This window comes from Gavialis gangeticus, unplaced genomic scaffold, assembly GCF_001723915.1.
Source record: "Gavialis gangeticus isolate Ggan-Ray unplaced genomic scaffold, GavGan_comp1, whole genome shotgun sequence".
NCBI classification, from domain to species: domain Eukaryota; kingdom Metazoa; phylum Chordata; order Crocodylia; family Gavialidae; genus Gavialis; species Gavialis gangeticus.
In genome coordinates this window covers 9154614-9171379 of record NW_017729025.1, presented here as the reverse complement: position 1 = coordinate 9171379, position 16766 = coordinate 9154614, and the positions used below count along the sequence as shown (strand labels likewise).

Below are 16766 nucleotides of genomic sequence, written 5' to 3'. Positions count from 1 at the left end.
GCAAGCACCTTTATCACACAGACATAATTTCAGCTGTCACACCAGAAAGCAGGGATGACAGCATGCAAGTCTTGTAGATTCACATCTTCACCTTGATCGTTTCTTGTTATTAGTATTAGAGGGTGTGCGCAGGTGAAATGTGAGTTTTTCTGTATAGGATCCAGCTGTGGCTTCCTTTTCACAGGCAGACCCTCATTTATGTTTCCTTCAGAGTTAAATAACTTGAGGAGTGAACCCTGGTAATCCAGCAGCCACCCAGCTCTCCGGGATTAGGCAGAGTGGAGCAGGCCCTCCCTAGGTGAGAGCCGAGGCGGAGTTGAGGAGCTCTGGCACTCAAGTCAGCCCTCCACTCACCAGGCGATCAAATCTGATGCAGGCCTAGAGAGTACTCATTGCAAGGGAACTAAGAAGTAGGGCGGTTCTTTGCATTTTTTTCTGAAAGGGGCAGAGGGGAATCCCTTAGGAATGGTGTCACAAATGCCATCACCATCTCAGTGACTTCAAGCCACCCTGAATGCTGTAAACATTTCCTGTGAGCAAAGTGAATTTCCTCCAAATTACATAACAAGGGCATCAGTTTGATCCCATCCTTTCGTTCTGGCTGTGCTGACTTACACAGCAGCCTTGTAAAATATGATCACTTCCACCCGGCCATTAATCCCATATTTATTTGATTATAAAATTATTAAATTCTATATATGAAAAACATATACATTTATTATAATTTCCAGGTATAGAATCTAATTATTGAAGGTTTGACTTGAATTTGTCCTCCTACCACTGCTGCAGTAGAGAAAGTAAATCTGGGAGGGTCAGGTAGCCCCCTTGTCTTCTGTCTCCCCCAACTTCTTCCCCCTCCTGTCAGTGTCAGACCTTGCTCTCCCTAAGCACATGGAAGTGAGAAGCAAATTTGAAACCACAGACCTTTAACTAAACATGTCTGTACTAATTTGCATATAGCACCCATAGACTTGGTTCATCCAGAATTGATGCATTTTACCTTTTTAGGATATTGGTGCAAGTTTTAGCTTAGGGACTACAAAAACACACTTTTAAGCAGCACTTTGACACCTACTTCTGTATAGTATGAAATAGGCATGATAGTAATCCAAAGCCAAAAGGCTCCTGATTTACCATATATATAGTTCATTGGGCTGGGCCTCAGCAAAGGCAGCAATGTTTCAAGCCCTGATGACCCCATATCTCAACACCATTTAGTATGTGCATGTCCTCCAGATGCCCCTCACAAAGGTTCCATTTGCTAGTTAGCGCCCCCCACCCCTGACTCATGACCAGGGGTCCTGGTTTTCCCAGATGAAAAATTGCAAACTCTTTGATCAAAAATCAAAATTCTCTCATAAAACCCCCAAAATTTGTGATTAAAATGAAAGGCCCCTCACTTCCCTTAGCACAGCCCCCTGGCCCTGCTGATGTCCCTGGACCCCGCACCCAAAGCCCCCTGGTCCCCCTAACCCTGCTGGTGGGGGCCCCCAGCTGCCAGGGCTACAGGGCCAGAGACCCAGGTCCACAGCCCTCTGCCCCCAGCAGGAGGGCATGGCTGCTGCAGCGGTCTTGGGTGGGGCTGGTGCCAACTCCCTGCCACTGCATGCAGTCCCAGGGGTAGGGGAGACCCGGGCCCCCCAGATCTGTGCACAGGGCGGGGGCAGGCTTGGGTGACGTGTCCCCTGCGCATGCAGCAGCAGCAGGAGTGGCAACATGGGGTTGTGCCCCTCACTGCTGCTGTGCATCACCAGGGCAGCGCAGAGCTCACAGTGGCAAGGAGCTTTCCTGTGCGGTCCCGCTATTCCCTGCAGCACCAGGTCACACCCAATGGGCTATGGAGGCCCCAGGGGAGGGCAGCAAGGTGGGCCTGCGGCAGGCAGCCTGCGCCCCCCCCCCCACCTCACACACAGATCTGGGGGGCACAGGTTTCCCCTGACTCCCTTGGGAGTGCGTATACCAGGGGGAGCTGGCTCCACCCCACCTTCCCCCTTGATGAGCTGCCTGTGACCCTGTCCTGCTCCCCACAGGGGCCCCATGTATCACATGACTGGGCAGCAGTCCCAGCCCCAGTCCTGCCCAGCTCCCTCCCTGTGGGGGCCTCAATCCCTCTCCCCCACACTTATCTGCAGGAGCTGCTCTCTAGGTCGCCTGGTGGTTATGTGCATATACATGCACATGGCACCCCCGGCTTGACCATCCTCCTGCTTCCCCCAGCCCTGTACAAGCTGGAGTTCTGCCACCCTGCAGAGAGCTCTTTGCAAAAGAGCAAAATCCGTGGGTTTCTTTGGTAAAATGAGAAAACCATGTTTTCTTCAGGCAAAGGGGAACTTCCATGTTTTTCACTGTCTTTCCATGGGAAACGGAAAATCTGGATCCCTGCTCATGACTGAAACTGGGTATTTTTGTCATGAATGCTGAGATTCTCCAAAAATGTATATGCAGATGAGGCATAGGGCAGCCTGGTCCAACTTTGCCTCACGGAGGGCAGGGCCACACTAATCATATGTGACAGGCTAAGATGGGCGGGGGGGAACATGGTGATTCTGAGGGAGCTGTTTGGGCCCTTTTTGGTGATGTTTATAAAATATGTAAGGCTGGTGAAGAAACAGGAATCATTGGAAACGGGAAAGGCAGGCACGGCTCAGCTGTGGGGACTGAAAATAAAAATGTATGCAGTGTAGTGGCTCACCGTGACTTTAAAAAGAATTGGCACCAAGCAGTACTGTGTGCAATGGGCACTAGCTTATATCTTATTCAGATAGGTTGCAGCCCCGCCCCTGGTCACCACCTTGTGACCAGAAAATCCTAACCCCTGACTTTTGCCACTGGAAGTCTCTCCTCCTGCCCCTAGAAGTACTCCTTTTGGTAAGGGGGGGTACCATCTTGAAACTGGAAAAAACCAAATAATATACTAAAAGTCAAACATCTACTATAACATATTCTAATTTTATTGCAAAAAAAATTTTGTCCTGATTTATGTGTTTGCATAGTGTATTTAAGCTGATTGCATAATAGCTCAACATAGTCTTACACTTGTATATTGGGGGGGGTTGTGGGGAGTGTGATGGTGTGGGGGAGGATGTGGGAGGTAGGTGTGTGTGGTGGGGGGCCATGGGGATCCCCTCCACAATTACCCCCCTCATGGCGCACAGCCCTTGCTGCCAGCAGCGGCAGCAGGCCCTTGAGATGCTCTCAGGACAGGTCGGTGGCGGCAGGGCCAAGCCAGCCCGGCTTCATCACACAGGGCTCCCTGCAGCTCCTGTGCAGCTCCTTGGACCCAGCCAGAGCGGCAACCGTTGGGACTGCAATGGAGCCAGCAGCCTGGCCCTGCTCCCTGTTAATGACATTTCAGTGTATTTAATGAAGTTTTCTTGTACGTGAATGTAAGACAAGAGGCCCTTTTCCCCCTGCCGATTCAGGGGGGGAACCTCCGCTTGTATTTGAGTAAATATGGTATATTGTTAACTACAGCCATCCTTTAAACACCATGGTGACTAACTGGCCCAGCTTTCCTGATCCGTTTTGTACAGCAATTTTTTTAATGCGTCGTATAAGTCCCCAGCACCAGTGCCGCCTTAGACCTGTGCTGACTTTTCATCAAACACAGATTAGTGTGCTCAATACAAGGAAATTGAATGCATTTCTCTGGTCTGTGTTATAGTTTCATAGTTTCGTAGTTGGTAGGGTCGGAGGGCCAGGCTCAATGATTATAAAGATCGTGCCTGGCCTGAAAATCTTTGAAGCCTGCGGCATGTGGAGCCATACAGAGGATTTCAGCAGAACTCATTTCCTAACAAGACTGCGTGGCTTAGTGCCAACTGCTCTTGACTATGCAAACTTTGATGAGAACGAGCCAGCAGATGCTCAGCCAGGCTGAGGCAAAGGGAGTGCTTTTAGGCAGGTAATCTGCATTTGTTTCTCGGCTCTTAAAGTGTCAGGATGGACCCGGCCCTTGGAGCCGGAAAGCCAACATTTTCCCAAGAGTACTCAAGGGCTTTAGGAGCCTTTGTTTTTTGGTTCTCCAGCTGGAAAGACCTGGAGTCAAGTTTCAGAGGGATTGAGAAGCAATAACCCCTGCAGGCGCTTCAGATGCTTGGCATCTTTGGAAATCGGGCATAACGCTTGAGCTGCACGTATTCTCAAGCCCACAAATCCATTGGCTGCTCTTGGAGATGTGACAGTTAATAGTGTGGTCTTGATGATCTTCAAAGAGCTTTTCCTTCCTGTGCTGCACGATGGCAGCTGCAGCCAGCTCAGAGGCATACAAGGCCCTGGCTTACCTGGGCAGACTTGGTGCCTGTCTAGAGTCAGTCCCGTGTCCTTGACTCGTTCCCCTTCAAGGTCCGGTTTAGCCTGAGCTTTTCAGCCTTCCAGGCATTTTTCCCGGTTTGCCAAGGGTGGGCAATACCTCAAGAGGGAAGATTTTATTTGCATTGTGTGGGGAGGACAGAGGTCCCCAGGGGTTTTTCTTGTTGTACCTTACTTTATTGCTTAACTCAGTGCCTGGGTCCCATTGGCTTTTAATTAAATTAAAAGTGACCAAACAAGTCACGAAGCTCATCCCTTTGTGAACGTGCTGGATAGAGGTTTGTGACTGTTTGGCGAGTTAATCACGGAGCCTTAGCATCATTTAAAAGGGGTGTGGTGCTTCAAAGGCCACGTTGGTGCACAGATGGAAATGATGGGAATCCTAAATGTGCCCGGTTTCTTTCAGCATGTAAGACCACAGCTTAAGTGAGGTGGCTAAAAAAAAAAAAAAAGTAAGTTAGTTGGCTACAAATTCACACATGCAAAACCTAGGTCTAGAGACACACGTATACACATACACACACACACACACACTCTTCAGCTTGCATTCTGGGAGACCCTGGAGAGACTTTATAGAGAGATGTAAGAACCCCTTTCTTTCTCTCCACCGATCGAGCAATCCTGTTAGTAATGCTTTCGTGCCTCATCGGTATTGTTTAGGGCAGTTTGCATTGTGCCTGCTCTAAGCAGCGTAAAACAATAGAGCGGTATCATAGCTGGCGACTTCACAGTTCCTGGTGTTGTTTCAGTGTCTCCTGTTAATTCATTCCTGAAAGTGCTAAAAATGTGCTTGCAGCGGGTCACTGACTTGTATTTCTCAGAAAAGTATTCATTGTTGCCACCCCCCTAACAGAGATTTGTCTAAGTGCCTGGAAGTCATCCTTGCATTGTGGAGAACAGCCATTGTGCGTAATTTTGGCTGTTGTGGAAAGAACAGCTGCTGTACACAATTTATATTGTCATTTCTGAAACATGAATTTTTCATCAGGCCTTTAAAAAAAACCAAAACAATACTGGGGGAGGAGAAAGTCCTTGGCGGTTCTGATATTTTGCAGCACATGCCTGTTTTTGCTGTACCAAGGACCCGGAGGGTGACATAATACTATTTGGGGCAGTTACTGAAGTTTGATTTCTTCTAGGCATGAGATGCCATTGATACCAGCATGTGCTTACAGAATCACTGAAGCATGTGGATAAAATGTCCATAAAGCGCTGCAAAAATAAGTTTTTTTTTAAATACCTGCTGCGTTTTCCTAGTCCTGTTCATTTGCAAATCTTGTGGGCAGCAGCCAGTTGTGTCATGTCATGAGCCAGCGGTTGTCATCATTTGTACTGGTTTTAAGGACTTTAACTAATGCGCATAGACAGGTCCTATGAAAGGGTTGGAGTTGGAGGGCAGTGATTTTTTCCCCCTCTTTGATTAATATAGTTATCTTAAGTTGAAAGCAGGAGGCTAAATGTTCAACTGGCCTGAGTTTTTGTGTAGTTCCACCATAGTCAGCACTGCAGCACTCTGCTGATTTACACCAGCTGTTAAACCACTTTCTGTAGGATTGTTTTGGTGACTTCTTGTCTTTGCTAGCCTGTTTTGGGGATCTTTGAGCTGCTGCCAAATACGGCCCTGTCCTTTTGAGCAGCCTGCCCTCTGTAACTGTTCAAAACTCTTAGGTCCTAAGGATTCAGAACTGGTTTGATGGGAGTAATGGGGAGAAGGTCCAAAAATCACGGTCAGTTATGGGTGCAAATATTGATCATATAACTCAGTTGGGGAAAGAAATGTCACTGATCTAACCGTCAGGTATCCAAGTTGTAGCCGCATTGGTCTAGAGGAAAAGGCAGTCAGGACTCATAGTAGAGATGGTTGGTCTAATACAAGATATCATCTCTACTATGAGTCCTGATTGATCTAACTGACCATTATTCAGCATCTTCCAGTCCCAATCCCCAGTGCATCGAGGCATGACTGGTTGAGAACTGCATTGATGGTGAAGCCAGCGTTTGTTAAAAGCATCATACTTAGACAGCTGCTATTTATTCAGATGTTTCCAGCAAGGTCTCCAGCAGGTTGCATTGCACAGAGGGGCTGGGGAGCAGTATCATACCAAAGAAAAGTTGGCATCTCATAGGAGACCGGAGGGGGTTTGACTGTTCTCGAGGTGGCATTACAGTGTATTTTTGCAAGCTGTCTGACCCTTACAGCCATTTAACGAACTAGAACAATTCCACAGCAACCCTGGATGGAAGCGAAGATTAAGGTTGAGCTTCCTCTGGGCAGAGAATAAGTTGCTAAATACCATGTTGAAGCACTTCTAACCGAGATATGGATAAGGAAGGTGCCTGAGTGCTTTCTTAGGGAATCCTTTGACTTCAGCAGCCTTTGGGTCAGGCCCCCAGCCTGTCTGGTGATGAATGTCACGTGGTGAAATGCTAACGCCACAGAATCCCATAGTCCAGGGGAAATTCCGGAAAGGCCAGTTTAGGCTCATGCCACGTTGCAGCTGAAATGGCCCGTTTCTTCCAAATGTTCCCTTATATGGTGACAGAAAAGCCAAAGGAAAAACTTGGGTAAATTCACTTGTGTTATTTAGCTGCTTTTCAAACGGAAGAATTGAGCTCATGGGGCAGTGTAGGAACCAACCTGGAATACGTCTGCCTGGATAGGGCTGCGTGCGGGATAGAGATCTGGGGCAACAGAGCAGGTAGGGAGCTGAGGGCCCTTCATGCTCGTGCCCTCCAAGCCCCTACTCCCAGGGTGGCCCCCGGTGCCACTCAGAAGCTCTCTGTCTCTGGCACAAGTGAATGTGGCAGAGGGGGCACCCTCGGTACAACTGCCGTGTCTCACGGCTGGGTTTGGCTTGGGTGAGGGTGAGCAGGGTGCGTTTGAGAACAGCCTTGCCCAGCTGGGATCACTGGGGACACGGTGTTGAACACGCTGTCAGAGATGCTGCACCAAATTCACACCTTGGGAGTGCTGCCGTGGATTGCCTTTGCTCCCTTCCAGCCCTGAATTGCCCTGCAGCTTGCAGAGGTCTCTGCGATAACTTAGCTAGGCCCCAGGTCTAAGTCATGGTGGCATCCCTGGGATGGCTCTGCATCCCCTGTCCCCAGTGCCCAAGACATCTGCTGGCTTGTGCGACAAGTCCTTGCCCTCGCACATCCCTCCCTCTGCCTCCAGCACACCACCTCTTCCTCAAGCAGGTTTTTTTCCAGGTCTGCATCAGGGCACTTAGGCCCATTCGCTTGGTAGGAAGACGTCATACTGAGGCTGAGGAATCTGCACCAGAAACCTATGCCGGACAGGCTACCTCCTGCAGCTCTGTGGCATGATGCTGATCTCCCACAGCTTGGGAACACTGTGTGCATGGACACAACAGTGTTACAGTGGTGTTTTGTTGTAAGCAGAGCTAGTTGCAACCAGTTTCTTCCAGTGGACATTGCCCTTTTCTGCAAGTTGAAAATTTTGCCAGGAAAATCTCGATTTTTGCCTAAAATTTTTGATTTTGGGAAAATTGAAGAGACAGCTCTCTGACTGCCCATCTGGATGAAGCTTTAATGTCCTGGTTTTCCACCTGCCTGGCTCTCTGCCTCCCCAGGCAGCTGGGTCTGTAGGGAAGGCAGGAAGCTGGGGTGCTCAGCCTGTCTATCTCTCTGCAGAGAGGCTAGGGGGGCTGCCTGAGCATCTGGGTTCTCCATCACCTTTGCAGCCTGGCTCATTGGGTTGGAGTTGAGGAGGCAGAGAGCTGGGGTTCATATGCTCTAGCAACCCATCTCTCAGGCTTTCAGTTTGCAGGGAGAAAGCAATGTTGACAGGACTTTTCCAGGCAGGCTACCAAAAAGAGAAGTAATTCTGTTTTGGTTCTGCCCAAAAAAGAATTTTTCTGCGCATTTTTTCACCACATTTTTGCACCTTTGGCTTTCCATCCTGGTTGTGAACAGCAAAAGGTCCCCAAAAGGTAGGGGGTGTTTCTTGTAGCACAAGCAGAGTGTTGTAGGAAGAGGTTTCTAGTTTCTGGCTGACTTTTACTGTAATAGTCTTGCCTGTGTGTAGGTCCCAGTACATGCCAGGATCTCTCCCCTGCAGTTCTGTATTGGGCAGTTGTAAAGGATGCACACAAGCAAAGGGCTTTTCCCTCCAGCCTGGGGTCTTCAGTGCCCCAGAGAGGCACATAAAATCAGCAACCGTTTTCCTTTCTGAGTCTCCTCCAGTCCTAACCTCAGAAGTTTTAATCAGCTACTGCAAATTGTTCTGGTCTGGCTGGCCCGGTCCCCTGGAAATCCATTTTCTCTTGAGAAGAGCTGCTAGAGTAGACAGAACAGAGGGCTCATCTATAAGTTTGGCTTGTTTCCCCACCTAGCCAAACCCAGGCCAGGAGGGGATATACCTGGTGTCTGTATTTAGAGTGGGGTAAATATTCAGTGACAGAGAGGGAAAAGAGCTCGAGAATACAGAGGATAGACATGGTACCGATCAATGCATGGATAACACTTGCTTAGAAATCAGAATAACATTTCTAACCGTCGGGGGAGTGAGGTTGTAAAACGGGCCAACCTCATCCTGTGCATTAGTTTTAGGTTGGAGTTTGCTCAGGCTCTGACCTGGATGACCTGAGATGGTGGTGGTGCTAGGAGGGGGCAGGACTCTCAGCTCCTGCAATCTAGATAAGCAAGGCACCACGCTGGGGGGGGGGAGAAAGCAAACATCCCCATTTTCCTTCCTCAGAAGTTCTGGCGGTACAGCCTGGACCCCGGCCAGCACCCGAACGAACCCTTCTGACCGGCCTTCACTGCTCTTATTTCACGAGAAGACTTCTTTAATTTACAGTAACCATTTGCTCTGTAGCTTCATTCAGCTTGATCCCAGGCCAGAAATGAGGCAGTGTGATTTCCCAATGTGGCTATTGTTGCTGCACAGGCAGTAACGTCACAGCTTCCTGTTGACTCCAGCCCTCTCTGTTTCTTTTGAATGCTGGCATCGGACAGAGATGACAGGTCAGGGAGACGTTTCTGAGAAGCACAGAGCAATGTGAAAGAGCAGTTATTCCCCAGCACTAGCCCGAGGCTGCTCTGATCTGTGCTGAGCACTCTGGGATCATGGGAGGCAGAAAGGGCTGCTAAAAGTTTGCAAACTGGGCAATTAGCTGGAGAAAATGAGAAGGAAAGACTTCAGCTGGGTAATCCCCAGTGCACCCAGAGAACAGGTGATCCCCATCTTCTTTATAACCACGCTTTTGGAAGGCTGTTATCAAATCTCCTCTCAGGCTTTCCTTTTTCAGACTAAGCAACTTTTCCTTGTAAATCAAGTTTTCAAAACCTCGAGTCACTTATGTGGCTCTTCTTGTCTTTGCAGTTTGTCCATCCATGTCTGTCATGAAGTGAAGCACCCAAAAATTGGACAGAGTACTTCTTGAGTGAAATCCCATCAGTGCTGAATTACAGGTGGAAGAATCACTTCCCCCGGCTTGTATGTGAAACTCCTGTTAATGCCTTCCTGCATGCTGTTGGCTTTTGTTGCAACAGGAGTACACTTTGGCTAATATTCAGCTTGTGGTCCACTATAATGCCCAGGTCCTTTTCTGCAGGATCGCAGCCTAGCCAGTTGCTCCCAGTTTTATTTTGGTGCATTTGGTTATTCCTTCTGAAGCGTAAGACTTTGGCATTGGTGGTTTCAGTGCTCATCAAAGCATGCAATATGAGAGCAAGGATCGGCAGTGTGAAAATTTGTACTAGCAAGCCCCAAAACATGTGAGATGTGTCCCACAAGGGTGCCACAGAAAATCAGCTTGGGATTTAGGATGCGCAACACATGAATGAAAATGGTCAGGGATTGGTTTCCATTTTTGTTTTAAAGCTGAATTTCAGGAAAAGGCAGATGCCTTAGTGCCTTCAAACATGCATACAGAACGCCATGGTGACAGTGATGTGGCTGAATGGTTTGTTTGATGTCATATGCTGAAAGTGGGATTTTTCTGGGTGGTTTTTTTTGTTGTGGCCAGGAAAGGTGTAATGGCTGGATTGCAGAGGGGCTGGGTGTGCACTCCACCTTCTGCATGGTGGCCCATCAGACCCACTGATAAGAACCCCTACCCTCCATACATCTCATTTCCACTGGGACAGTCCCATTTTAAACACTTATCCTGGGTGCCCCCTTGGTTTGATAAGATTTGTCTTTTTTTTTCAGTGAAAATGCAATGAGAGAGGGCCAGAGGGCACAAGAGGGGGTTGCTGGTTCTCCACCTCCCCTGCTGTCTGGCACTCTCAGCTCAGACCAGAGCTCAGAGACAGCTGAGCATGTGGGAGCAGGAGGGAGTGCAGCATCCCAATTTGAGTTTCCAAAAACATGACCATCCTACCAATAAGTTGCTAGTGAAGTAAAGAACTTCCTGCAGGCTGTATCCGAGAATGTAATTTTAAAGCAGGACACGGGCAGAGAGGTTGGCTGTAGTGCAGCTTGGTTGCATGTGTGCACAGAGATCAGAAGAAAGAGAAAGGGAGAGAGACAAAGGGGAAGAAAAGGGAAGTCAGCTTGGGTAGACACAAGACTGCACTTGCCAGTATGATTGCCACCCTGGCAGACAGATCACAGCTAGATTTAGTCAGGCCAGCTTAGGGCCTTGTTGCCTGCAACACACGATGCATATTTTATGCAGCACATTGTAAGCATTACCAGAAGTCAGTGTTTTGAGCGGTTGCATGGTAATGCTTCCTACAATCTGGACAAGGTGGGACTGACCGTGTGGTATCAGTCCCTGCCTTCACCGAAGTCTTGAACCATCTCTACCAGGATCCTAAGGTTGGGGCCGACATGCAGCTGTTACCTGTGTGGTGCAACCCCACAATAACCGAACACGTGTTACTACAGACCATCTAGAGATGGCCCCGCGTAAAGCAGTAACTTTGCAACAATACACTAAGTAGCAATGCAGCCGTGGCACTTGGCATGTGTTTTACCGCTTACACACATGGGCGCTGGTGTTTGGAGTGCTGTTAACACGTGCTAAGTATAACATGTGATAAAGTCCACCGATAACAACCTAAGTGGAGGCATAGTAGCAGCAGCCTCAGACAAGCCACTCAAAAGAGTCCCCAGTGCTGCAGCCATTACTTAAGCCAGTGTGGGGATGTGCATGCCGTGCTGCTGCATGGGGTGCAACTTGGATGTCTCCGTAGTTAAGGGCAGGGCAAACCAGTGAGGCCTTGGATTTCAGACAGCCTTAATGCTACACCTAAATGCTTCCCCTCAGTATTTTTACACTGCAGGTTGTAGGGGCACAACTATATTGGCTCTGTTGCTTCTGGAGACAGCCAAAAAGGTCCCATCACCTCTAGGAGCTGTTTGATGAATCCCCGTGATGGCAATGGTAGCAGCTATGGGTTACACGGATCCCAGGGTTCAGGGCCCCTGTGTGGCATGGCACAGCCAGGTGGGCTGGGGGGACGGCACCATGGCTGGTGGTGCAGCAGGGGACCCATGAGCTGTGCAGGCCAGAGGGTGTTCAGCCTGCCCGGGGTGGCCCCCAGCCACTCTGAAGTTGGACACCCCTTTTCCGGGTGATAAGTGCACAGACAAGGACAAGGATTTGGTGAAGAGCAAAGCCAGAAAGCACCAGGAGGTTATTAGGCTTTCTCAGGCTAGTCCTTTGTTCACTTTCCCGGCCTGCTCTGTTCTGCAGTTCGGGATGAAGATGGCAGAAGTGAAGCAATTCAGCAAATGACGCATAATAAAGTTGAATGGTCAGAGCGAATTTTGAGCCAGCCTTTCCCAAGCCTCTGGTTTATTTTCATAGCCAGTTTTTCATGTGTACGCTGGAGCATGTCCAAAAAGGGCTGAGCCTGCACCAATTGTGCACTTTCGCAACCTAAATTTGTTCATCTGGATCGCTTAGCTGGAGACCCAGCTGCCGAATCTGCAGGCTCAACAGCTTACTGAGTATGGATGGACCCTTGCAGGGAAGAAAAAAGAGCCCCGAGAACAGCAGCTGTTTAGTGAAGCTCATTAACTACAAGCTCTTAGAGACTGGCCCTTCACACATCAGAAGCTTTTACTGTTTGCTCTCTTCATCAGTTTCTGCGTCAAATGAGGGTCTGTAGATTAATCAGGAATATGTGAAAGTCTTGCCATGTCGAGGTTTTGAAGCCAGTTTCCGTGTAGGTGAACCGCGGGGATCCCATGTTGTAAGGCAGTAAAAATTCTCTGGGAGTGGTTCCAGGAGATGCGAGTTCATTATTGTCATTATTACAAACTCTGTTTGGAAATGATAAAGTGAGCAATCTTGTCAAAAAACAGCCTAGTTACATTTGCAAACCTAGTATCTGTTTCCTGGGTGGTGATTTTGGACATCCTAGAACTGAAAGTATTGCAGCATGTATTTTTGCTATTACTGCTACTGCATAATATAGGGGTAGAAAAGCACACATCAACTGCTGAAACTTCCTGAGCCTTACGAAGGGTTTTTGAACCCAAAAGCTTGCTTAAAAATTGTTCTCCAACTATTTAGTTGGTCTAATAAAATATATTAAATTCACCCAAAAAACCTTGACTACATAATATATACACGTACCTGTATGTAAAAGCCCTATAGACTATAGCAGGGAGACAATGAATAGAGTGCTACAGGCGTTTTAAGAAGATTCAACCCCCAAAAAGCTGCAGCACTTAGTAGAGATTAGACTGAAGTTTTGTAACTGTCTGTGCAATTATATAAAAGGGATATAAATTCTCTGTTAAAATCAGATTAATGACTGCTCCAAAACACCTATAGAAAGCTTCTCACTGCCTGTTAAATTCTCTAGGATATTTCAGTAACCCCAGGCCTGATATTCCCAATCCAAATACAAACCAGGGTTGCTTTCATTACCAAACAAGGGTTGGGGTTTTGGGGGGATTTGGGAAAGGTCTTTGGGTTTTTTTATTTAACCTCCCTGGAAAGACCAGATTTTAAAGCATCTGTTGTTATTTCTTCTGTTTTTGTTTGGGCAAGAAGGGTTTTGATTTGAATTGCTCCCTGCCTGGGACAGGAGGATCTGATTAACGCTGTTCATCTCTGTTGTGTTCGTGTGTGCAAAGGACCGCCTGTTTTTTGTCATGGAGTTTGTGAATGGTGGGGACTTGATGTTCCATATTCAGAAGTCGCGTCGCTTCGATGAAGCTCGTGCCCAGTTCTACGGTGCAGAAATTATTTCGGCCCTCATGTTCCTCCACGAGAAAGGCATCATTTATCGGTGAGCTCTGGATTTCATTCATTCTCCTGGTCTAAACAGCAGGGTACGGTTCAGACAATAACTGAGCTTTTCCACTTGGGCAGATGATAATTCCTCACTGGCCACTGGGAATAAATTAGCATGTGAAATGACTCTCACTCTTTTTCTCTGCCACTTGCCAAAGGTGCCCACCCCTTTGAGGAGGCAGTGAAATGACCTTTGCAGTATTTCCTGCAGGCAGAAAAAGCCTAGTTAGTGATACGTACAGGGGCAGATATAAAAACAACCTCATTTCAAGGCATCAGGAGCAGATGCTGTGCTGGTATAAATTGGCATTGTCCCACTCAGATCCATGGTGCAATGCTGAATTACACCAGCCCAGCATCTGGCCTGTAGTCTGCCATCACAGCCATTCACACTTGTCATGGCGCTTGTTGCTGGGAAGCGGGATGGCTTCGGGGAGTTTGCTGCTGAAAAACAGAAGTCGCTAGTAAGCAGGTCTCAGCCTGTCCTGCTGTTGCTGAGTGCAAATCAAGGTTACTGCAGAGAGGGAATAGATTAGGTGAAAGCACGCAGCATTCGCTGGGTCATAACTTTGATGAGCTGTCATCTCTGCCAGTGTGTGTCTGGCCATTTAAAACCCCGGCTGCCGTGGTGTGTATCCAGCCTCTGCGGGGTGACGCTGATACCGGACTGTGTTCCAGGCCCCTCGATTCCCATCTCTGCCGCACACACAAGTCGCTGTGGGTTTCTCTGACACATGCACGCATGCCCATCCACACAGCAGTGTTTTTGGTTTTTGGTCCGACTGTGTGATCAGCTGCCATCTCTGTGTGCCTGTTGTCACTCACTGCTTTGCACCTTCCATCAGTTGGAAAAATCTGAGCATCATTTCCCCCTCTGCTTCAGACTCCTGCTGCCAGGTTAGCAGATTATCTTTCCCCTACCATGAGTATATAGTGTACCAGGTCCAGGGTCCACAGCCAGCGTGGCTATTTGCTGTCCTGCATGTAATGCCATAGTGTCATGCAGCTGCCAATCTGATTGCTCTGTGATCCTCAAGCTGCACCAGGGCACTGGTTCTGGCTCATGGGGGTTGGCTTGGTAAAGACTGTGATGTTTTAAAGGATTCCAACATTTAGGTGGTGGGGCAGGATGGAATAGGATGGGATGACTGGTGTCAGGGCAGCCAGAGCAATGCTTTTCAGGATGTCCTCAGCTCTTCAAGGTTGGTGGGGTAGGAAGATTGGTCAGATCAGTCATGTGAGCACTTTCAGTGGTGTTTAGTATAATTATGAAAAAACCATACTGTCCGCACTGTCCTCCAGCCAGCTGTTTGCCTGGGAGGACATCACTGTTGGGAATCGTGTAAGATATAGGGATACATTCTGTGCAGGGTCAACCACTCTGCGTTACCAGTTGCAAACTTGCACCTAAAACCTGCAACCAGGTCCACATGGACAGACCCCCATGTCCACAGACACCCCTCCTTCCTCAATAAAATCAGTGCCCATTGGTGACACTGCATTGTGGCCTAGCCTGAACACCCCTTCAGTTTAGACTCCTGCAGTGTAGCACAGGGGTGGCTGACCTGCAGCATGCGTGCCACAAGGCCCCTTGCTGGTTTAGCACATCTGACTCAGTTCATTGATAGTAGTTTGTGGCCCAGTTTGAAATCCAGTCTAGCTTTGTGTGTATTTGGCCAAGGATTGGAAGTTCTGCTGGATGCAGACATGTACCTAAAAGAGCAACCACAATATCAGCTTAGGGAAGGCGTAAGTTCTCTTACTTGTTACTGTTTGACCTCCAATAAAATATAGAGAGGCTGGTGCAGAGCAGAGACTGTTGAGTTTTTTGGGGTTTTCTTTTTCAGTAGTCTGGAACTGAAAACCAACATAGTTCTAATATTCTCCAGCCCCCACAGATGGTGGCCATTCTTGCAATAAATGCAATAATACAATACCAGGCTCAGTTTCTAAAGCACTGTGAGCAGATCCACTTCCTCCATGGCTGGATTTCATTTTAGTTCTTCCCTGGTGAATAATACTGCCCTCAGAGGGGAAGTGTGGCCAGATAATTACACACCTGGCATGTTCCAAAAATAGTGGCACCCAAGAGTCATTGTCAGTTGCTGCAAGACACTTCCCTGCACAAACTAACACCTCTGCCTCTGGTTGCAATGTGTTGTCCTCCTGCCTGCCGCTTGGAGGGGAGGAATAAAACCCTCTATATTTAGAAGCTCCCTGTAATTCATGATAGAAAACTGTTGGAGGCATCCAGAATTTGATCCAGTAGGGTTTGAGTTCATTGTTTGGAAACTTGCCCCTGTCTAGGGCACACAGATGCCATGGTGATGGGTGGTTTAGCAATGCATGAAAGAGAGTTTATCTTTGATCCGGATAAACTAATACATTCTGGAAGGCAAGAGCCAGGGGGAAGAAGTCCCTGCATATGTGTTATCATGCCTATTACATACATCACCTCCATCTAGTCGCAGGCTCAGCTTGCTCAAGCAATGAAGACGAGGAAATCAGGTGGACATTTAACTCCTAAGTTACTCTTTGGAGAGGGTAAGTTTGCAGGATGTGGCAGGTTGCCATGAAGTTGGTTCACGTGACTCCTTAAGCAGGCCACATGGAGAGAGACATCACAGTGGCCAAAATTTGGTTTCTGTGGCCAAGGAGTTATCCAGTAGTAGCCAGATGGTGTCAATCCTTTGCAAAACGGTATCACCAGAAGCATTTAGAAGCAGACTAATTTTTCCCTTCCTATTTGTGTTCTGGATTCCTGCTGCTGGCATTGTGGCAGGAAGCCACCTTTGTTTCTCCCCAAAATCTCTGCCCTCTGACAATTTGGTTAGGATGGGCCCAGCAGAGGAGACACACCCTTACCCTATCTCTTTAGGTAACCTGAGCTGGCTACATTCCTGAGGGAGAGGGGAAACCTGCTCCCTCTGCCCATGTGACTGGTATCACCTACCTGGGTGAGGGGCTTCTACCTGGTGGGCTAGAGTCTGCCCAGCAACTAGTGATGTATTTCAAATTGGTTGGCTGACAGCCAACAGGTGCTGGCCTCCGTTGGACCAGGTGAACGAGTTCACGGGCTATATAAGTTAAGACTGCCCAGGAGGAGGGGAAAGCAGCCATGCGGGGGACTCCGACTTAGAGAGGAGCTTGAACATCTGCAACCGGCTCTCTCCCCCATAACTCATGAGCTGGGAATGGCCTGCCTCCAGAGGGGATCTCCAACAGCCTCGG

At 48.3% G+C, this 16766-nt stretch overlaps 1 protein-coding gene across 2 annotated transcripts in view; it reads left to right on the top strand.

Annotated features, from left to right (window-relative positions):
• PRKCH (protein kinase C eta) overlaps positions 1–16766 on the top strand; it is a 211658-nt gene that overhangs the window by 119221 nt on the left and 75671 nt on the right. For both annotated transcript variants that reach the window (XM_019518374.1, XM_019518373.1), the window contains exon 10: positions 13376–13530. In XM_019518374.1, the coding sequence (XP_019373919.1) occupies positions 13376–13530 (155 nt within the window). The remainder of the gene's footprint in view (positions 1–13375; positions 13531–16766) is intronic.